The sequence below is a fragment of the Crocodylus porosus genome, unplaced genomic scaffold (assembly GCF_001723895.1).
Source record: "Crocodylus porosus isolate Cpor-Errol unplaced genomic scaffold, CroPor_comp1, whole genome shotgun sequence".
Lineage (NCBI taxonomy): Eukaryota > Metazoa > Chordata > Crocodylia > Crocodylidae > Crocodylus > Crocodylus porosus.
This window is the reverse complement of record NW_017728912.1, coordinates 28,782,275-28,806,152: the sequence shown is the minus strand read 5'-3', so window position 1 is coordinate 28,806,152 and position 23,878 is coordinate 28,782,275. Positions and strand designations below refer to the sequence as shown.

Genomic DNA, 23,878 nt, shown 5'->3' with positions numbered 1-23,878 from the left:
CACCTTAGCAAGAGATCCATATCTGTCTATATAACTAACCTGTCCTCATCATTTAGTTTAGTTTCCAGCTGACTTTAAATTTTCTTCCAGATGATGGGTTAAGATAGTGCATAGCATTACACTGAAAACAGATCCCTGTGGGATCTAAATGCACCTCCATACATAGTTTATTTCTTGTATATTTTTATGTTTTGGAATTGTCATTTAGCCAGTTTTCAGTTAATTTCAAGTAGCCACCATATTTTTGCATAGCTCTAATTTCTAAACTTAGCTATAAATATTGGGATAAGATTAGATTTTTTTTTCCTCACGCCCTATTATTTTAGAACTTGTGAAAATCAATTTAAGTGACTGAGAGAATTATTTTGTTTCTTTGAATATTCCTGGCTGTAAGTTATCTGGTCCCACTGATTACTTATTGTTTAACATCATTTTTAACTACTGATGGAATAAAAAGCATTCTATTATCAATGTAATATATGAATACATACATTCTGCTTCTTTCCAAGTGTAGAAACAAAATATTTATTGAATACTTCAGCTTTTTTTGTAGCATGCTTGATAAATTTATCACCTTTGGTTCATACTTGACCTATAACGTGGCTAGGATTTAGTTTGTACCTGATTTCTTTTTTTTCCCATTCTCACTTACAGGCCATAGATTTCATTGATAACTTTAGCTTCCTTCACCCTTATCTGCAATTCTTTAATTTAATTTGGGTTTTTTGGTGATAGCTAGCTCTTTTCATTTCCCTGTATAAAGCAGGATAATTTTTAAGTAAAAAAAAAAAAAAAGGCCTTTTTCATGAGTGTGGGTTTTTCTGGCCAGCTAATACAGCATGCCTAAACATTTCCTGTTATCATCAGATTTTTATATTCAAATATTTTATTTAATTGAATTTGGCTCATAATTATTATTTTTTAGATTAAGGAAACCGTCCATGTTAAGCTCCAGAGGCAAGTGTTAACAGTCATGATGATATTCTGCTTGTACAAACCAAGTTAAATTAGGTTATGATTACTTACATCTAAGTAGCCATAACTTTTAGTTTGGTGCGACTGGTTAATCTTTAGCTGCCAGAATTAGGCCCAATATGGTATTTCTCTTAGTTGGTTTCATTCTAGGATTACCCAGACTTTTTTTGTGCTAGGATGTTGTAATAGTATCTAGTAACTCAAAGGATGCTTTATTAATGACAGTGCAAAGCTAAAAAAAGATCTTGGATTTCTCTTGGGACAAAGTCTTTTATTCTGGGAACCTACAGAGGAATACTTCCACTAGGGTGACCACCCATCCTACTTGGGCGGGACAGTCCCAGAATGGGATCATCAAGTCCCAGTTCCGGGCTGCATGACTCCAAGGACAGCATTTCTCCTGGATTCACAGCATTGTGCAGGGATCTGGGTTTCATGCAGGTGGGCAGCATCCCAGCCTGCAAAGGGCTGCTGGGAGCAGGATGCAGGGGATGCCACATACACATGTGCATGTGGCCAGTAACACAGCTGGGCAGCAAGGAAGCATGAAGAGCAACTACCTGCAGGTAAGTTGGGGGGAGGAGGGAGGCAGGGCAGATCGAGGCCCCCACAGTGAGGGTGGGAGTGGGGCATTGCTTGGAGGTCTGCTATCCAGCCAAGGTGGTGAATGGAGCCGGGGTGTGGAGTGGGACAGAGCCAGTCACAGCTCATTCAGGGAGCATGGGGGAAGGCAGCTCCCTGATGCTGTGCATGCTCCTGGAAGGAATCCCCACCCAGATTTGTGTGTGGGGTGGTTATGGTCTGCCTGCTGAGGGCTCAGAGCTCTCTTCCCTGCTGCCTTTCCCCTGTGCTGTCATGATGATGTGCCCCCTGCCCTCCCAGCAGCCACAGGGGCAGCAGTAGCATGGAGCTGTGCAACCTGCTGCTGCCTGATGAGCAGGGGGCGTGCAGCCAGCATGGAACTCCCAGGGGAAGGCGAGCAGGATGGGGAGCCCTGACCCTGCAGCAGGCATCCTGCATGTGCCCCTACACTGTTCAGCTCTGCTGCAGCTGTGCAGCTGGTGAGGGGCTGAGGGTAGGTAGGCATGTATCCCACATTTTTATTCTAAAAATGTGGTCACCCTAACTCCCACTGTCCCACTTTTAAGTACACAAAAAGTATCTAAGTCTAAAAACAGGCTTTAATTTATCATGGATCTTCTTGAGGCAGACAGAAGTGACAATTTTCACATGATCTGGCCACAGGAAGCAGTTCATAGCTGTGGCCAAACAAGTGCACAGCATTTAAAAATGTAGCGTGTTTTATAACTTGTGTGTGCAGAGCTCCCAGCCTGTTGCTGTTTTCAGGACAGGAAGAGGGAAAGGGAGTGGAGGGAGTTCAGTCTAGGGGGGTTCAGCCCCTCGCTCCCAAGGGTGAGACAGGTATTTAGAAGCCCCTTGAGGTAGAGGGGAGCTCCAATTCACTCACCCGCCCTTCAGCACCTGCTGGGGAGCCCCAAGAATGAGTTCCCTCCGCTGCCTTTTTCCAGATCCCATTCTAAAAACAGGGAACACTGGCAAGGAGCCCTGGCTATGGGAACCTGGCTGCAGGATCTCAGCCAGCAGCTAGATTTCCTTCTTCCTGGAACCAGCAGCCAACTTCTGTTTGGTCCAGGGGATCCTTGTAACTCTGATATGATGCTTTAATGACAGTTAACTCAAATTAGTGCCTCCCCATTGTCCCAGGCAAAAAGTGTAATTTCAAGGGTACTTAAAGGGAACAGTTGGTTTGTACATCTGTAGGACCCCAGTATAAAAGGCTTTATCCCATCTGTTTTTAGCCCATAATGCTTTTCCCTGGGACAATTGTGTTTTATTGGATTTAATTGCCATTCAAACTCTATATGGAAAAGATTGTCCTGGCACCTGTTTTGATGTGAATCAAAGCCTGGGGCATTCAGACCCAAAATAAATTCAACATCTGTTTTTACCCTACATCTCCCAGAGGGAAATACCCAACACTACTGGAGATATGTGGAAGGAGCTATTCCTCCTACTGCTTATCTGATTTGGGTGTTCTGTAAGAGCCCACACCAGTATCACATGCTGAGATGCATTAGTTAGTATGCTGATTCAGAAGGTAGGAACAAAGGATCGTCCTTTGTGGGAGGCTCTAGGGCCGTGTCCAGACATGCAGGGGCATGTGGTTCATGGTGTTACAAACATCCTTGGTGCACCCCAGACCACATGCAGTGAATGTTAAAATTTGCCCTGCACTGCAGATTTGCAGCACAGGGTCAAAATTTGCTACTTGGCTTTCCTAGTAGCAAAAAAAGGAAAAGGTGCAAAAAGCATTGCAATGCGCATACAACAAGCATGTGCTATACACGTGGAAGCTGGGCTGTCCAGAACAATGCTTTGGCTGCTGGCTAGGCCTCTGTGCTGCCCGACCTGTGCTCCTGCAGGCCGTCAGGTAATACAGCTGGGGCTACCACCGGTGCTGGCCCCAGCCTCCAGCTCTCCGAGGCTGAAGAGCCAGGATGAGCTGGGCAAGGGCAGTTTGCCCAGTGCGGCTCAGTTTGTCCCGCAGCAAAGCACGCATGCAGGGGTGTGCCTTGCGGCAATTTTTGTTGCTGCAAACATGCACCCTTACAACTCTGGATATGGCCTGATAACAGAGACCATGTAATACCATACATGGGCAGGTAGGTCCCTGTTTCATTTCTATGCACTGTTCAGGCCCAAGTGACATTTCTGGGCTGTCCTCTAAGGCATTATTATTATGGGCCACAGAAAACAGAGATTGAAAGTAGCAAGGTTCCCCCCAATTATGTGCTTACTTGAAACCCTAGTCTTGTTTGGTCTTTCTGTCTTTACAGTGTAAATTCCCTAATAAAGGCAATATCTGAATTGCTCTTGAAGGTAATATGCAGGGTACGTACAGGAGAAGTTCTTGGTGTATCATTTCTATTAGGGGAAAAACTACTGTTATTGCTTATCCAATGTTTGCAGGAGAAGATGTATCCAGGTACCTCTAGATGTAGAATACCATCCATGTGTTGCTGCGATGACTCTCTGTACAACACCTACTCTGTTTCACCTACGTCTCATTCACCAGATTGCTTTATGTTTAGATTGTTACTCTTTGGGGCAGGTGCCATCTTTTTGCTCTGGGTTATACAGCATGGGGTCTTGGGACATGATTGGCACTACTAGCTTCTCCCACAACACCATTAATAAAAATGATATTAATAATTATAGGGGTTTTCATAAACCATTCTGATTGTCTTTAATTGGTACCAGTTCATCCCACATGGAGCAGAGCACTTCTATGATTTTTATTCACATAGGTCTCTTTGTGGTTATTCCCATTTTTATATGCTTTCAAACCCTTGCATAAGGTGCTCAACACTTGTCTAGTCCAAAATGAATTAGGATATTGTGTATCGTGACTTTTTTCTGCTTGGTTTAAACTGATATTATGAAATCAGGGGAGAGAGAGGCAGGAAGGGGCTGGTTCTGCTTGGATAAAACTCTGCTTTTGCTCTCTTGACCTGACAGCCAGCCTTAATGTTGATGCATTGTCACATGTTGCACTTGCTCTGTACACTGTGTTGTCTGGAGATGGAAAGTGGCTGGTGAGAACTGATTGGCTAAACTCCTGCAGGGTAGGGTTTTATGAGGCTGTGTGATGTCATAATGCAGATGCATCATGTTGCCATGCGACCAGCCAGCTGTGTTCCAGTCCATCAGAGTTGAAACAGTGATGATAATAGGTATTAGCTGGGCCAATATGAACACATGCAGTTCAGAAAAAAAACCATTCACATCTTTTATGGAGCTGTTCACCAAACTCTATTGGGAATACTCGTCTGTACAGAGTCTATTTTTTTCCCGTGAAGTCTACAGGTGAGAATGATCTAAGGCATTGTCTGCTGTTAGTTTCCATGCCTCCTCTAATGATTGGTTTGACTTTGTACCTACCAGTCTAGGTTGCTGTACTTTGAAAGGGGAGAAAGTTTTAATCGTGGCTAGAGGTGTGGGGGGAGGGTGGGGAGTAAGGAAGGGAGAAAAGGGGAGGGGGGAAGATAATCCCCCCTCAGTGGCTTCCAGATAAATGAAACAACTTGAAACTTTACATAAAACATTTAATTGGTTTCGGCTAGTGTGAGATGATGGCTGCATGCAAAAGAAAACTCCCATTTCTCTGAAAGTGTTTCTGCCTCTCCCTCCCTTCCCCCCACTACCCCCCCTCCACACACAGCTGGGGCAAATATGTATGACGTTTCAGTTTATTTCTCATTCCAGTTTGGGAACACCTTGTTGATGGAAATGGAGAAGTTTTACCATTTCCCAAACTCACATCTTGCAAAAGCTGTATTTCTGCATCATTCCATAGATGGTCAAACATTTGGGTAAAATGCAGGCCCTATTGAACTCAGAGTTTTGCCATTTGGGGGTTTGTGTTTGACCTGGGTATATACCCCTATACCAGTCTAAACAACTACACATTTTATCTTGGCCTAGGTTACCTGGGATTCCCATAGGTCCATGCTTCTATCTTATGGTTGCATTATTCTGGGAATGAATTCACAGTTTTTATTTTCTGTGCTGTGCTGTAAAAAACTTGTTACCAGCTCAAATAGCACTGCTTGCATACAGCAGAAAGCTAGGGGGCCTGCTGCTAAGTAGTCTCATCTTCTAAAGATCAATTGCCTTTAAGGTGCATCAGGCCAGGCTCCCAGTATCACTGGACATTGTTAAAAATTTGGGCCTTTGAGGTTTGCCAGTTTTGTGACTAAGCCAATGATTTGTTTCTCCCTGCCCGGAACTCCGGGCTTCCCAAGAGCTTCTGTCTTCTCCTAATAATAACAATTCAAGTATCCTGCCCTAATCACTACAGCAGCAATAGTGTAAGCTGTACATTTAAGACCAGTGCTGTAGAATGATGCAGCAATAATAATAAATGCAGCATTTCTCACCAATCACTGTAATAATGCTATTGTCAGCATGTATTGTTTAAGATTGTTGCTATAGAATAATGGACTATTTTCACACAGGTTTCAGTGGAACCTTTAGCCTGGCAAATCTCAACCAGCTTCATCTTTCTTTATGAAAGTTTCAAAGAACAAATTCTCAATAGTTATTTATGGCAAAGGCTCAGAGAAAGTGCAATGTGGAGAGCACCAGGAAAAATCCATTTAATTTATTTTAATGATTTCCAGCTCCAGCATATTACTCACCAAAGAAGGCTAGCCTTCAACCTCTGGAGAATTTTCTGTTAAATTAACAACGAAAGACTTAAGCCCTGGTCTCCTGACACCTGAGAGTGAGGATGTTGGTTTTAGACAATCAAATTTTGGGCTCCCTAATTTTTTATTAGTGTTTTTATGAGCTACTGTAAGGTTCTAATATTTATGGATAGGTTCTTTTCCTTCTCTGTCTCTGGACAGTTTTTTAGGTTTCATGCAACTCTTCTTGCCAGGCAATACTGACTTAAAAATAGATTTAATGCAGTAGTAAACAAGTCCATAAACAGCACAAAGCAATCCTTACCCCACTGTTCATCATTTCTTTAATAACAGAGATATTTTTACAAGAGCTGTAATGTTCCTCTTCAGGGAGTACTTAAGGCACTGCAAATCGAGATTAAACTTTAACTTCAAGGAGGTTTTATTCAATAGGAATATATTATTTTGGATTATTTTGTGCTTCAGTAAAATCCCAAAATGGATCCAGCATCTGATTCCTTTCACACAGGAATTTTCTTTATTTGGATGGCAGAATCAGACTCCAGTTTTGTTGTGTGGTATCATTTTTATCACGTGGTGATTCTAGCTTCAGATGGTTAATGGTCTGATTCTCCTCTTGCTTATGGGATTTCCACACTTGTAAAACTTCATCGATTTGAAGGGAGCTACTCTCAATTCCCACTGACACAAGTGGGAGGAAAATAAGTTCTTGAGCATTGCAGTTTTCCAGATGGGGCCTTTGAGCTTGGTATAACTACACCCAAATGTTGAGGCAAATTCTGGATTCAGTATCTGAATATAAATCTAGAAAAAACTCCATCTATTCTGGCATTAGTGCAGTTAATCCAGTTTTACACCAGGATCAGTTTGGCTTATTTGAAGTGGAATTAATCAGAAAGAGAAGTCTGTCTAGTGAATTCTTTAGGATTCCATATAAAATATAATCATGACCAACAAGTTTACAGTTCTTGCTTTTAAAGAAAAAACATAGTTCTGCTCAGCATAATGGGTTTAGTCTAGTTGCATGTAGTGATAGTCTATCAAAAGTATTTCCTCAAAGGAGAAATACAAATAACTGCAATAAGAAGCTACAGTAGAGTTATTAATAAGAACAATTGGTTATTGTTCCAATTCTATTCACTTTCCCATGTCAATTGGCATCTCTTAAATTTGAGTTTTCAAGGTTCTATAGCAGTATCAAAGCCAAATGCTTCTTACCCTTCAAAGGGGCAGTTGTAGCTCACTATAGATCCTTTGGAGTTAGGCACAAGTAACCTTGACCTGAAAGTAAAATGATAGTATAATTACAAATAGGACCTATACATCACAACCAAAGCTGATGATCTAAATGGGGAGATAGTACATGCATGCATAAAGAAATTCCTTGCTGCAAAAAGCTTATGTATAGAAACAAGGAGGTATTTATGATGGGTAGGGAAATGAGACTCTTAGCATTTGAAATATCTTTGTTTTAAGTTGTATAGTGAATCTTTGGTAAAGTGTCCTGCATGTTGACCAATGCCTTAACGACAAGGTCTCTCTTAATAGTAAGGGCTTGTCTAGACTTGAGGGTTAGTTAGGATCAATGTGGAATGTAAGTGTGAAGGTGTAGGAGCTTTCACTGGTCACTTCTCTCCAGGCCTGAGTATAGGGACATGAATTCAGAACATCTACATAGAGGGTTATTTGGTGTGAATGGGGTTACTTGGTGACTCCTTGTGTAGACAAACCCAACTATCAAGAGTACTTACCTCACCTACAGCATTTCTCCGGGGAAGAGTTAAGTTGTCTCGCCTCATTTCCTTCCTTCTGTTGCCCCCTCCATAATTAAGCCCACTTAAGAGAGGGTTTGCTCAAACAAGTAATGCATTGCTCTCTTCTGACTCTATGAAAGGCTGTCATGCAAGTTACAATGCAGTGCCCTTTGGGATGCCGTGATTTTTGTATGAACCCTCAAGCACCACATTAAATTGGATCATTGTCCTGTACTTCCGCACTCTAATTCGGGACATTTCTTTTAGCTTCTTGGTTACTTATACGTGCAGGAAACAATCCTGCTCCCTGCAGTATGTGGCACCTTCCCTGAAGAGCCACTAGGACAAGATTGCAAAAGCCCTCATGGAAATATGTTGGCTCAGTTACAAATACTCTCCTTTCCTTCATAATGATGTCTGCCAGGAAGGAAAAGGGGGTTCATTTGCCTATTGCAAAATTCATTTGTCCTCAGAGGAGTTTACAAGGAGAGTAGTGCTGTGGGCCTGGATTGTTGGCAGAAGCCTCCTCTCATTTATCACAGAGATAAGCAGCTAATGAGTTACAGAGTTAAACACTAAGCAGGCTTTGGGGTTACACTTGACCATAAGGCTAAGGACAAAAGTTACACATAAGCTGGCGTAAGTGATCGGAAACTGCTTCAGATCTGTAACACAACAGAAGTTCAGTGCACATAAAACACTTTCAAAATGGCCAAAATCAGTTTTAAGATAAACCTGGATGGTTGTAGTATCAGACTTACCTGATTTTGTTTAAATCTATTTATTGAACTTCTGTCCCAGATCCCTTCCAGGTTCAAGTTAACACACTGTCCCCCAGCATCCCAGGATACTTTGCACCTCCTCCACAGACCTTCCTCACAAGATCCAAGGTTGTCTGCTCTAGCTAAGCATGGAGGTGTGCTCTTGTGCCCCCCTGGCTTCTGGCCTGAGGGACTGCAGGCATGTGGCTGCATTTCCAGAATCAAAATGAATGTCTGTCCACTTGCTTATCAGTTCAATCTATGCAGCTTAGACTAACCTGTGAAGATTGAATAGATTCAGCCTTAGGCTTTTTGACTGTTTGTACTTGGCCTAAGAGTATTTACCTTCACATTGGCCTCCAGACCCAAGGTATTTCTTGAGAATCCTGCCCTCTCTCTTCAGACCTTGCTCTGTTCGTTGTTGTTCAATCTCTCCAGACCTGACTCCTGCCTTTCTTGCTTCTATTGCATTTGCACTTTATCCTCATTCTCTCACTGCTGGGATTTTGTTTCAAATTGCTGTAGCTTTGGTGCTATCTCTCCCCTTCATTTCAGCTTGCTCCGTTTCCTCCCTTCCATCTCCTCAGCTTCAGGGTTTACTCTTTGAGGGCCCTGGGCAAAGGTTCAGCTTCAGGCTCCCCGCTCTGCTGGGCGGACAGATTGAAACTTAACTGTAAAACCATGGGAGTCCCCAAGCAGTGCAGTGGACCTGTGCTGCTGCAGGGATTGCACTACGGCTGTCCCATCTCCCTCTGCAGATGCTCATTACCAAGTCCCACCTCCTCAATCTACAGGATTTCTGGTGCCCTCATAAATGTTAAGGTCCTTACAATGTTCAAGTCCTATCCACCCACAAGACTGCTCCCATAAAGTCAAGACCCTCCAGTCCCTTGCTTTCTGGCTATCCAGTATTCCTGTATCATTCCCTCCTTAGCTGATGCCTATTCTACTCTTCTTTTCCCCTTTCCTTATTGCACTTAATGCTTCAATCTGATCTAATGATTTTCATTATCTGACCATGGGAGCTCAGGCTCATGAAAATGTATGCATCTCTGGTTTAAGTTACACTATGAGGTGTATCTCTGCCCTGCCTGGCTTCACTTTAACACAGCTAACTGCCTCTCTTAGTCTGAAAAGACATTTGGTACAGCCAGTGCTCGGAAAGGGGGGAAAGCAGACGTTGGAGCCACTGAGATGAGGGAGACAGTTCAACAGTAACTTGTAAGAGTGGGAAAGGGGTGGGGGTGAATCATGGCAGTAGGCATACACCAAACAGCAGCAATGTGACTTGGCTGGGATGATCTAGTTGGGGATAGTCCTGCTTTGAGCAGGGGTTTGGACTAGATGACTTCCTGAGGTCCTTTCCAACTCTCATTTTCTATGCTTCTATGACTTTTCAATCTTTGATGTGTGTGCAGAATGGTAGTGAGAGGGAAGAGCATGTCTTCTTGGTGGTTCTCCCTAGAATAGGGTGGGAATGCCTCAGGTGACCTGGATCTGGGTGATGTAAAACAAAGAAGGCTCTCAGAGAACAAACTGGGAGAGGAAAAAGTGATATTGCCGGGGCTTGAAGGCCTGAGGCAGAGGCTTGCTGCTCACTCAGCAGTCCATTCTTTGACTACTCAGCTTTAGCTGGAGCCCTTTTGCGATGGAGCCTGTGCTGAGCATCACCCAACTGTGTCACTCCTTGAGAGCCAGAATGACTCACTGGATTGGAAGGGATCTCAAGGGTCATCTGCTGCAACTCCTTGGACTGATGTAGGGTTTGCTTTTCTGACATTTCTCCAGCTCCTACTTGAATACTTCCACTGAAGGAGATTCTGTGCCTTTCCTGGATAGCCTGTTCCATTGTCCTACTGCTCTTAGAGTTAGGAATTTTTATTTTCTTGAGATTTAATCTGTACCTGCTGTGCTGCAGTTTAAACCCATTGCCTCATGCCCTGCCCTCTCTAACAAGGGAAAACAATTTTTTCTGACTTATCTTATGGTCTCCTTTCAAAGAGTTGAAAGCTTCTGTCCTATGTACCCCCACTTCTTCCAATTTTCTTTTTCCCAAACTAAATATTCCTCATTCCTTCCACTTTTCCTCATACAACTTGCATTCTGATCTATTTAGCATCTTTATTGCTCACTTCTAGTTCTATTTATTTACCTGTTTCTCATAATGTAGTGCCCACAATACAGGATAGAGTCCTCCAGGTAAAGCATGACCAGTACAGGGTAGAGTGGCATTATTGCCTCCTGTTCCTTGCTTATGTTAATGTATCTTCAAATTACATTTTTTGTTCTGGCAGCAGCATTGCATTGTGAGCTTTTGTGTTTGTAATATACTGTGACCCCCCAGCTCCTTCTCAGCAGCACTACTGTCAGGTTAGTACATGCACCCATGAACCCCAACAAAGAACATCCTGTTCTGTTCACTGCTCTCTACTGCTCTGTCTCTATCATCACATACAAGCTTACAATGCAAGCACCTATCTGCAGCCATCATGTGTGACTGTGGAGCCTTGCAGTTAGGATACTTACTTGAGATGTAGGCGGATCAAGGTCCTGATTTGGAGCAGGCTGTATGATCACAGTGAGTACCCTGACCCTCAAGCTGCTGGCTCTCTGAAAAGGGTCTCTCTCTTTCTCTGCTTCCTGTTTTGACCAGAAATTCCATCTTGGCCCTGAGCATCTCTTCCCAATTCAAGTTTGGTTGAAGCTGGTGAATTTCTCGGAGAGTTTTGCTTTTAGCTAATAAATATTTTTCATATTAAAAACAGTTTTGTTAAGCAGCTCCTGACTGGTTCTAGTCATAAATCTGTTTTGGGCACTGACTGTACGTATAACCTTGGCCTCCTGCCCCACCTTCTTTTTGAGCAAATTTCCCCCTTTTTACAGCATGAGTGACAGCTCAATCCCTAGTTCACATGATTGTGGTGTGCTTTAGTCAATGCTTGTACAGTGCTTTGATGTAAAACATTCTCTAAGTGCCATTAGTTAGGAATTAAGGGTACTGTGACCGGCTATTCTCCTGAAAGACAGAAGTGCTGCTGCTACCAGGGTCACCTCCTATAGCAATAAGCCTGGAAGGGCTGTGCTTTAGTAGATGATTGACACATGCTTTAACCATATGAGAAGAGCACAAGTGGCCTTCTAAGTTGCTTGTCATCATCTTCAAAGAATTCTGCTTCATCCTGCTATTTGAGCTTCTTGTTGTCTCTGCTTCCCTCCCTCCTCCCAGTTTCTAGCATTGCCTGCCTGCTCTCACAAGGACCGCATGCTCTCTCCTCTAGGCTTTCTTCCATGCAGTGGCTGTTAGGGCTGTGCGAAGCTTTGGTTGCTCATTTAATTCGGAGGAGATTTAGCATGATTCAGCAGCTGAATCTCCAAATCCTAATAGAATGGGGGGACCAATAAAAAGGTCTGAATCAGCCAAATCCAAATCCAAAGAGTATACTAGCTGATTCACACAGACCTAGTGTCTATGTGTGTTATGATTCCCTGCAGCTGACAGTCAGAGGCTCATCCTCCCTGTATTTGTCCACTTAGGCCATTTGCCTATGGTGAATCAAGCTGATTCATATGAAAATGGCATATTGCACTTTCCTTTCTCTTCTCTGTACAGGTTTGTCCTCATACTGGGAGGTGTCTGGGGCAGATACCATCTTCTGTAAGTGTTTGGAAAGCACTTAGCACATAGTGGGTAATATTGTTAATAAAGGTTGGGTACAGATATTCAGGGAGGTTAGATCAAGTTAAACATAAGGTAAGTAAGGATAGGGGGGCTAGTGGCAGGGATTGAGGAGATCAGGGGGCAAGAAAGCTCGCTGGGGATTGCGGGGCATGCAGGATCTGCGGGAGGGATCGGGGGACAGGTGATGGGGAAATCAGGGGGGGCTGGGGGAGCAGGCAGGGTCCAGGGGGGTTGGTGGGTCCCCTCCCTCTGCTGGGACTTACTTCTTCCGTTCCTGGCATCCATGAACTTTGATAAAACTGGTATCAGAAGTGAACTAAAAATGGGTGACCTGATTTAAGGCAGTCTAACTTAGATCAGGTTGGCTGTTTCTAGACTGATCTAACTTTCCTAACTTGTGTACAGTTCACAGCCCAACTATTGACCCCAGCCCTGCGGTCCATCAAAATGTGAATGGTACAGAAGTTTGGGAAAGTTAGATCAGTCTAAAAATGGCCAGCCTGATCTAAGTTAGACTTCCTATGAGGTAAGGTTAACTTGGATTAGGTTGGCCATTTTTAGACCAATCTAACCTTCCTGGAACTCCTGTACAGTTTGCATTTAGATAGACCTAACTAGGGAACTAAATGTAAGGTCCACACCTGGGCAAACTGAATTGGATCAGGTGACCATTTTTAACACTATCTAACCTCCCCCAAATTGCTCCTTCCCCTCCCCTGAATGACTGTATACACCCAAGAACAACAATAATGGATATGGAAGTGTCCTCCAGAGTTGCCATCAGCCTATGACTGTTCATTTTAAACATCAGTGGGAGGGGAGGGGAGCCCATTGTAGATCTCCAGCATCGGGTGTCAAATCAGTGTAGACCTGCTGAAGTCAGTGGATAATATAGGTATTGGTGTCATCTAAGGATTTGGACACAGAGTTTTGAAGCCCCGTAGGGGTTGGGATTTACAAGATATATCCTGTTTCCTAAATAAATAAGCTGGAAAGAACCATAAACACTTCTCTCCACCTTTTGGGAACATATTTATTCCTTTGACTTTTTCTAATTCTTTCTCTCTCTTTCTCTGTCTCTGTTCCTCCTCTTTCTCTGTCCCCCACACCCAATGAATCTGTGTCTTCCTTTTCCTCAATAAAGTCTGCCTTTAGCAGTTGACCCTTTTTATTCTTCTTCCACTCCTGCTCCATAACTGCTTTGCTTTACAAATCCTGTTGCCACATCTACCCACTCCCCTCATCCATTTAACATAAGGAGTTTTTGCACAACATCATAATGAGGTCCCAGCTGCTTGCCACTGGGGGCTGATGTATGGCTCTTGCATGATCACTGAGGTTCAGCTGGGCAGTCAGACTGCAGCTTTGGGCAGCCTGTGTCCTCAGCCGTCTCTCAGACCCTGCCGACACTCCAGTAACACAGCAGCAGCTTTTGGGCTCCTCTGTTAAAGATGCAGCAATGCCCATATATTGCCTCAGACTGCTATAGATAAATTACAGAGAGCAGAGCATATTTGTCCTTGGCAGGGGAGCAGACAGAATCCATTTTATCTGGGCACAGAAAAAACAGGCTAAGGTTTACATGGTCCATTCCGGTTAACAGACGGAAGTAAAAACTGGTGGTTTGAAGTCCAGGAATCATTACTGACATTCCCAGGCCACCACAAAAAAAGCCAAAGAGTGCCATAACACCTGATGTGACTAAATACATTTTGGACCTTTTTCCTACAGTTGTTAATGCAAGGGCCATGCTTCAAGGCACTGGCTGAAATCAGAGCCCCTGTGTTAGGTATTGTACCTGCATGTAGCAACAGCAATGCTGGTGCTCTCAGCACTGTGAGTCTCAGGCTCGAATTCACAGTGCAAGTAAGCACATTTACCTTTAAGCCCAGGCTTTAAATCTATAGTCAAACCTAATGAATTTTCTTTTTGAAAGCCAGCCTTGTGGTTGTGGGAGTCTGACTAGGTAACTTTTAAACTGTGGATGCTGGTGGTGGGTGGGTATGGTTTCCCAGTGGTTTGCTGCATGCATTTCCAGCCATAGCGGTTCACAAGACACCATTTGGCATGTCCTCTTGTTACTGCTTCACATTTCAATCTCTGCATACTTTTAACGCCTGGTCTCCTGAAGTACTAGAGTTAGAGATGAATTTTCTGTTTCTGCAGTTTTATGCTGAAATAGCTCCATCAATGAAATCATGCCAGTGTAAAATTGGAGTAATGCAGTCGTGAGCCCTTCCTTTTGTATGTGTATATTACGCTGAAATGCCAGCCTTCAAAGGAAGCTAATACTGATATTGCTGGCATATGTTGCAGTGTGAGGTTGGCACAAGCTCCTCTTTCTGTTTTTATTTTTCTTGCTCAGGAACCAAAGGTGGGTTTTTTTCTACCTCATTACAGTATAATATATAAGAAGCCTATGGGATTCCAATTGTCTTTATTATCATCCTACATGGGGAAAGTCAGGGGAAGGGTGGGGCATTTCTATCTACCCTTGTATTTCAGAGGCATGGGTTTGGCAAGTCAGAATTACTATTTGTGAACAATTAAAGGTGTTTAGAGGAGGAGGAAACATTTTAAATTGAACAAATATTGGTTGTTCTTATCCTTAAAGTGATCACTTCAACACTTGCCACTGAATTGTTAAGAACAACAGCTTGGTTGGGTTTGGGCTAAAGGAAGGGAAAGGAAGCCCTCAGAATTATGTTTGCACATTGCAGTGAAGATGCTGATACTCTTTAGCAGAAAGAAGGAAGTATTCTAATTGGGATGCTGATTTTGGAAAGCACTTGAGCTCATGTTTAACTTGGGGAAGGTGTGAATTTGTACTTCTGAATTTTGTAGGGGGGGGGAAATGATGCATTACATTTTTGTTTGAGAGAAGTAATCCAAATACTTAAGTGTGAAATCTGACTGCTGTATTTTCAGTAGTAGAGGGCCTGTGAAAATAATCTTTATGTGTATGTACAGCTTTCTGCATCATTGCTCTTAAATGTACACTTAAACTTCACTTTGAAAATCTAGTCCAGAAGCTTGTGCTGGGAAAATTACACATGGAACCTAATTAAGAGCATCAGCCCACACTTTCTTTAAAAGTACATCTGCTGTCATCGTGCTTGTAACTCTAACGAAGCTCAACAAGTCTGTAGCAACCAAGAATACACATAATTTAAAGGCTATTTTAGCATTTGATTAAGCACATAGTGATAACGACAAGCCAATGCCCTGCAGGCAAGACAAGAGGTAATTATGTTCTGAGGTCAAAAGTGAGAAGGAAAAAAAAAAGAGCACAAGGTTTTGATGACTTGGTTAATTTTCCAACTCCTAAAATTAACAAAGAAAAAGAAGTTCTAAATTGCCTCGCTAAAATCTGTCATTACCTGTTACTGTCTCACATTCAACTGTTGCTTTGCCTCGTGTAATTTTGGGGGCATGGAGTGCCATTGCATACAGGTAGTTACATGACTACAATTGTCATCCCATCTCATTACAGTGGTGTCAGCAAACTGAAATGAAACAAGGGGTGGTTAATAAGATACAACATTCATTCTCTAAGAGATAGTAGGCTCTTATTGCTGAATTCTCTTCCTCAAGTGTTTAAGACCAAGTTTTCAAAAATAAAGTTAAGCTCTGACATTTTCAGTTAAGCTCCTAATAAGGTACCTAACTTTCAAAAGCCTTGAAGACTCACTGGTATTAAAATGACAATCAGGTTGTTTAGTTCAGAGCCAAAATAAAGATCTGTGTGAGGGGGAGTGGTGATTAAAAAGATGTGTGGTTTGCTTATGAGAGTGGGTAAACTGTGGCTCAGTGGCGGTAGGTTATATGGAGGAAACCTAGGGCATAACTGCTGTATCCCAGGTGCCACAATGTGGTATCTAGAAACTAACATGGTCTTTGTGAGCGTGAGCCCTGAAATTCCTAAGAAATCATTGCTTGAATAGGTGATATCCTAAAATTTTCAAATCCATCAAAAATCATGTTAGGAAATACTTAAGCCTGGTCTAGTACATAATAGGATGGTGTTATATTGTCCATTAATGGGAGGTAAAATGGAAATGCCTCCTTGAAGGCACCTTATTGAGGATTAACTTTATGGAGTTCCAGGAGATCAAGGCCATAAAGTCTTCAGCTTCCTTGTATATCTTGTGTTATATGTAAGAAACTGAAATGTACTCTATTACTTATTTCAAAAACTAGCATTGCTGCTTTCTATTTATCCTCTGAACATTCCTATTAACTTTTAAAAACAAATCCTCCAATGTGAGCCTCAAATGTTGCACTGTTACTGCCGACAGAGTTAACATAGGGTTAGGACAACATTGTCAGTCTTCATAACCATAGGTAAACCTCTGATAAACCATAGATAAACTGATTTAACAAAAGTGTATGATGAATAATAACTCCCAACAGCTGCTATACATGCTGGGTTCAACACTATACACTCTTTGGCAAATGTGCCATGTTTGCATAACCCAGTGCTTGATCAAGTAATTTCCATTTGCTTAAATTTGGTATTCCCTTGTGATTATATTTTTAATACCAATTTTTGTTTTGACAACATGGGTTTATGGCCCCAAACCCCTTCAAGATGGGCATAGAAGTCAAAAGCTGAACCACTGTTTGCAAAATATGCAGTGTAAAACTCTTTGCTGGGGTGTTTGCAAAGGAATAGATTATGCCTTTTAAACTGCTAATGTCCATGGGTATGCCAAGGCCCCCCTCCGAAATGGGGCAGAGACATCCCTTGCCTTTTCAAGCTTCCTCATTTGTTTTGCATAAAACACAGATGGCTACTATCTACCCCAGGAGAAGAATACAGATTGCCCAGGGAGCTGGCCAAGAAACACAGCTCCAAAGCCCGGCCATAAATAGCTTTATGTTGATTGGAGCTTCATCTTGCCGCTATCTCTGGCATCGGAGAAGCATTCTCTGAGCACATGGTGATAGGAGGGGGTGAACTGGATCCCCAGTCCATGCCAAAAACTGCCAGAAGGCTTCCGTCTGCAGTTCAGCCAGTCTGCTCAAGCAGTCAGTAATAGGTATTAAAAACTGCTCCCATGGGGACTTACCACAACTCTTTCCAGAACATGCAGTTCTGCTACAGAACCTCTCTGGCCACCTGTGGAAATAGGAACGCTGAAGGAAATAGATGCAGACATGAAAGCTTCCTCTCTTGCTTTTAGCACATTATTCTAGAAAGCAGGGTGTTCTTTCAGACCTAATGCTACTGTCACCCAAGCTATGCAACATTCCTTGTGTCAAACTGGTTGTGTGCTACTTATTGTGTGTGCTGAAATCCAAAAAAGAATAGAAAGTGGGGAAATCACAGAAGGAACAGGCAGGCCTCTTCCAGCAGCTCATGATGATTTGACCTCTTCTCTGATGCAGCAGTTGAACTCTGATCCTGGAGTAATCCCTACAAACTAATAACCAGTGGGATAGATTTACTTGAGCCAAAGTACAAATTGATAACAAGACAGTTTACAATAACACAAGGATTTACAAAATTAATATAATATACTTGGCCTCTGCTTGCTAGTCAGTCAGTTGCAGGGGCTAGTGTTTGCGGCTGGGGAGAGGAATACGGTTTCCTGTATGGATGAGAGAGCTAGTCTGTCATTGAGAAAGAAAAAGGCTGCTGCTCCCTGAGCTGCTGAGGTTCCTGTTCGTATGGAAGAAACCTAATCAGAACAAGAATGCAAGGGAAATACAAAGAGACTTTTACAATGTAAAGCATATCATGTGATATAATGCAGTGACCCACAGACAGGAAGGTCACACAGGATGTGTTCCACAAACAACAACCTGACACATAGCACAGTTCTCCAAGCACAGCCAAAAGCACCCAGATTCCTATGGTCATTCATATCCTGAAAAATGCAGTGCCAGGGCTAAGTGCTCTGGGGCAGGAGTTTTCAAAATTGTTCAGTGTTTGCTGTACTCAGATTCCACTTAACTTGACATTAAAACTCCCACTGACTTCAACACAGGGCAGATTTTGTTTCTGATTTTGAATCCTACCAGGAGGTGACAGGGGCATTGACTGTGTAGTAATATCTAAGCAATGGGGCAAGCCCTCAACGTATGTTTAAATGTTTTTCAAACTGTGGCCAAGATTTCCAAATGGTTGCACCCAAATGTAAACTTATAAGTCTACATATAGACATAGAATCATAGCAAGTTAGGGTTGGAAGGGCCCTTAGAAGGTCATCCAGTCCAACCCCCTACTCGGATGGTTGATCTAATTTCCAGAAACACTGACACTGTGAACAAATCCCAGTATAAAGAGTATTGGCCTATACTTAGGCACCTGTTTTTGTAAGCCTTGGCTGTGTGTACATAGAATATCCCAGCAATGATGGTAACTCTGGAGTGGATGGCAGTACTTATCTGAGTCGTGGCACAGTGCTTAAAACTGTGGGAGCTTGTTGGAAAAATATTGTCCAAGGACCCTGAGGCAAGTTCTTATGACTGCAAATAATTCCATGGGAGATGCACAGTGCAGTATTGAGAGTGAAGTTCCCCACTTGGTCAGGAAGACTAAAATGTGACTTCAGTGAAGTGTAGAACCTAACATACCTGTGAAACATTTTTGCATGAGGAAGGTAATAAAAACAGTATATTTCTTAGCTACTGTATATGGCTTCTATTCTTAGGAGATCCCAAAACACTTTACAAAGAAGGCTTGTGGTATTATTTCCATTTCTTGGGTGGGGAAACCAGGGTACCAGGAGGGAAAGCAACCTGCCCAATGTCACCTAGGAGATCAGTAACATAGCTGGGAATAGGCTGAATCTCTCCGAAGTCCTGCTTGAATGATGTGTCCACTGTGCTTCAAGGACAGCTTTACAAACAGTCTTGATAATCAGTATATCCACTCCCCCCACCCTCCAAGAGTAATTCTGCTTTTATTCTTGTATTCTCTTCTCTGTGTTGAAGAAATATTTATTGTTTTATTCTCTCCAGCTTTCAGTCGTGCCCCAGTCCCCATGGCTGTGGTTCGAAGAGAACTATCCTGTGAGAGCTATCCAATAGAACTTCGCTGCCCAGGAACAGATGTCATCATGATTGAAAGTGCCAACTATGGTAGGACTGATGATAAAATCTGTGACTCTGATCCTGCTCAGATGGAGAATATCCGCTGTTATCTACCAGATGCCTATAAGATTATGACTCAGAGGTATGGTATTTAATGTGCTTTGTTTGCTGACTTTTTTTTCTAATCCACTACATACATATCCGTTTTTCTGTGTCTTTGCATGAGATTATACAGGTACTTGAAGTTGAGAGAGAAAAGAGTCTTGTACAGTGCAATGTCCAAATTTTCTAAAATGAGCATTTGCCAAAGTGTGTTAGGATCTAGACCCACACAGTATAACAAGTATTTGTAGTGGGTACTGTTAATAGGTCACCCTGATAGTATTTATTGCTGTCACAATTTTGAATATTCAGGCCCTACTTAATTAACAAATAAGAGTCCTCTTTTCTTGTGCTCCTTTTCTTTCTCTCATGTTGTGTTAGAAAGACAGTAAAATTGATGTCATCAGTCAACATTTTCACCGATAGGAATAGCATTTTATTTTTCTTAAGTAATAAAGGGAAGATCTCAGTTATTCACTGTTTGTGATGCTTGTTAATTTTATGGAGAAACTAGTAAGAAGCTACATTCCCATTCAAGGAGAGTTGGTTTATCCTATTTTGGAAAAGTTGTTAAGATAACATTCATAATACCAGCTAATTTTGATGTGCTGCTTCTGCTTTTGCATGACTTCATTGAGGCCATGTAGAGGTCCATTTCTCAAAGATTATTGCTAGGTCAGGGCCTAAATGTTTAATCCAATTGATGTTTAGCCTGGTTGCAAAAATAATTTATTAACAAAATGTGTGGAGGATTAATACGTTGTGGTTCCTGATCAGTTAATCACATTTTATGTAGTTCTTAACAACACATACCTAATCATTAAATATATTTATATTAATTAAGTAGTAATAGAATCAGCATTGGATGTTGTATTCACAATATTAACATAGGCAAAGTATGGCTAATTGAAGTGATGACAACAGGGTTCATATATCACTTAACAATTATAGTAACATGATATTTTAATGGAGCATCTTGGCTCTTGCTCACTGTAATGCACTTCTGTCTTTCTTTTCTCTTAAATGAAATAGCATGAGAACCACAATTTAAAATGGAATTTTAATTTGTCTTTGATACTTAAACATAGCATATTTTTTAGCTTTACTTAGAGATGTTTTGAGGGTTTAACATTGAAATTACCACCTGAGTGATCTATTAACAACCTCTGTCATTGCCACATGTGGACTAAAGGCTCTTTAACAAAATATAAGACAAAAGTGTCTGTGTAGCTTTTTGTTGAGATATTTGTAGGATTTGGTTGGTTCCATTCCTAAAATAAATAGCAACGGTTGCACCGTTACATCAGCTGGTCCCTTGGACTTGACCTGGTTTTAGGGGAATTATCATAATTCTCCTGTTGAGATCATTAATAGCTTTGAATAAAAGCCCTTAATCCTCTGCATATTGGCAGAATAAAGCCACACTGTCCGCTCTAAGGACTATCACAGATTAGTGAGTCTTGTTGTTTTTTATTTGTCTGTGGTAGTTTCTACCGAAGTTTGTGCTTCCTTTTCCTCATGCTTGTGTGCAGAAAGCCTGCTTTGTTCTCCATGGGGCAAGTCCTGAATGAAATACTACATTTTTGAGTCAGTACCCGGTGCAAGTGGTAATCATGTGCCTACAGTGCTTTGGTGAAACTGCAATTTGTTTGCTGCCTCTAGTTCTTATTGCTGTTACAAACTCCAGTTTAGCAGCCTTCTTAAAACGCTGGAGGCTGCAAGTGAGAGAGGAACACTAGGGTGGGGGATCCTGGTCATACCCAGGTCATTTTCCCCTTCAGCATTTTTGCTTACTGCCCCTGTGAGAGACAAACTCGTTTGTTATGCCATTGGGCATGAGCCTAGGCTCACCAAATAATACTATTAGCCTCCCTTAAGAGGGAGGCCACTAAAGACATAACAACTGGTTCCTTGGAGAAACTGAAAACATACCAGGGACGGGAGTGGAGGTCAGAGGTTTAGAACGAGTGCACTGAGTGGATACACCAAGCAGAGCCTATTGGAAAATGCCCACTAGCCCTCAGACAAGTCCAGTGAAACTCTGCCTGGAAACATGAGCAAATGAGGGACAGGAAAGTGACCCTGCAGTCCTTGGGAGTCCTCCCAGCCAGAGTCTTTTTTCTGGTGACTGCATGACATAGGATACTGGACAAGATGGACTATTGATCTGACTCAGTAAATGGCATTTCTCATGTTCTTATGTAGACTCCTTTGACTGGCAGAGCAGTTGTACTGTTGGATGTTTAGAGCAAACCATCCTGGTCTTCTTACTAGGATCGGGGGAAGTGTGGTCTTTGGTAGTCATGTGGTGCTGGTAGGGTGGGGAAGATAAAATGGGAAACTTCTCAAAGGGAGCACAGAGGCCCTTCCTCAATAAATGTGAATGCCTTTAGAGCTTGGCCAGAGCCCATTGAAGTCATAAAGGAGACTCAGTAAGTTGTAGCCCCTTCTTCCATTTACAATTGTAATGGACTTTTCATCAACAAGGGTAAAAATCACTTTTTTAACTTGCTGCTGTTAAATTCCAGGAAAACAAAACCTTCTTTTCAGTGAGGACCTGAGCTGGTAGGCTGGGGAGTAAGGGTTGTGGGGAGTGGAAAGGAGAGAGGAGCTTGACAATTTTGGATGAGTCTCTCTCTTTTTTTTCCCCCCTCCTTTTAATCGCTATTAATTCAAACAGCTGAAACCTTTTAAAAAGAAAACCATTAGAACTAAATACATTCCCTGACTGCATTCCAGTCTGCCTGTTTTCAGCTCTGTATACAGTTTGCATCTGAACCTCTGAAAAGATGGGAAGACTGACAAGTGGGGTGGCTGCAGCATCACTAACATGGCCATTTTTCACCTAAAAGTATGTTGGTGATGATACATAAGTGTTTTTACCAATGCCCTGAGTGCCAAATTAATCGATTCAACAATATTTGTACTGTATTCACAGAAGAATGCGGGTTTTAATATAACAACTTTGGTTTCGCTAATAATCAAATCTTTTCTGGAAACCAGAATCCAAGTGACAGTGAATCCCATGCTGTAGTCCAAGCACTATGCACATCAAAAGATAAAGAACGATCACTACACGTATTTCTCAGTCACTCATCAATTAGGCATTACATGCATAAACACAGAACCCCCATTGCAGGTTTGTAGTAAATTGCCAGACTTTAAGCACTTTGTCACCAGCAACTCTGTGCACCAGATTACGTATTATTGTATAGTTAGGGATTGCATGTGGTATGAAAGAGAAGAGGGTGTGTATGTGTGTGTGATCAAAGTGTTAGTGTGTGAGTAGGAGTTGTGAGGGAGCAGATTTATGGTAGATATTAGAGATTACTCAAAAAACTATCCAAGTGAGTCTGTTCCTTTCTTCTATATGTTTATTTAAATTAATTTTGCAGCCGGGAACATGGGGTTATTTTGGAAGGGAAAGGCATAAATCTGCTGATGTGTTTGCAGAGCCCTCTGGGCAGTAAAAACACAGGCAGTTTTTACTGTAAGTATTGCACTGAAAATCTCAAAAACCTTCAGAGTATTGCTTTAACTAAGGAAAGTTTAAACAGCTTGTGGGGAACTATTTTATAGGAAATTGAATCTCTGTGGCCTCTCTCGTTTCTAAACTGGCCAGCTCCTCTTTCCAGTATTAAAGCAACAGATGCCCATAAAAACTGGGAAAGTAGGTATTACGGGCAGAAGTTTATCTGATATAATTAGAGAAAAATGTATTTCATAGAGTGTTTGCTTTGGAGAACTGTCTTTTGTCAGGACTATTGCAAATGATTGACTTCTAGCTGTCCCCATCAGAAAGAGAATGCACTCTACCAAAGGAGATTTTACTGTGCCACAAAATTAACACATCACCCATCTGAAGAATGATTAAGACCAATTGGAAAGCAGCATTTAACTTTTTCATGTAAATTGGCTTTGCCTTTATAGCATGTATTGCAAATTATTTTATTAACCCCTCTTCCAGCACTTAAATAGATAAAATTATTTGAGTCCTTTCTCTTGATTTTTCTAGGTGCTTTTTGCTAGAAAAGTCCCTTTGATGCCAATGGGGCTGTCCATATGTTAAAAGTAGGCTTGGCAGAACTAGATTTTTATTTTTTAATATTTTTGACAGATAATATTGATGTTTATTTTTAAGCATTTGTTTTTATTTTTATCCACTTAAATTTTCAGGATTGCAAGAAATTAGGGGAATGGGGGATGTAGGACTGCCACCTACACTGAGCAGAAGACCTGCCATCATTCCCAGATCCACTTGCCCATATCTCTTGCATTTGCTTTGTCACTTCTTCCTTTGTTCCCAGTCCCTTGTGGTTTCTGGAGGTTGCAGTC

At 41.9% G+C, this 23,878-nt stretch overlaps 1 protein-coding gene across 11 annotated transcripts in view; it reads left to right on the top strand.

Annotated features, from left to right (window-relative positions):
* ADGRL3 (adhesion G protein-coupled receptor L3) overlaps positions 1-23,878 on the top strand; it is an 864,517-nt gene that overhangs the window by 371,393 nt on the left and 469,246 nt on the right. For all 11 annotated transcript variants that reach the window (XM_019534224.1, XM_019534215.1, XM_019534217.1 and 8 more), the window contains one exon: positions 19,370-19,583. In XM_019534224.1, the coding sequence (XP_019389769.1) occupies positions 19,370-19,583 (214 nt within the window). The remainder of the gene's footprint in view (positions 1-19,369; positions 19,584-23,878) is intronic.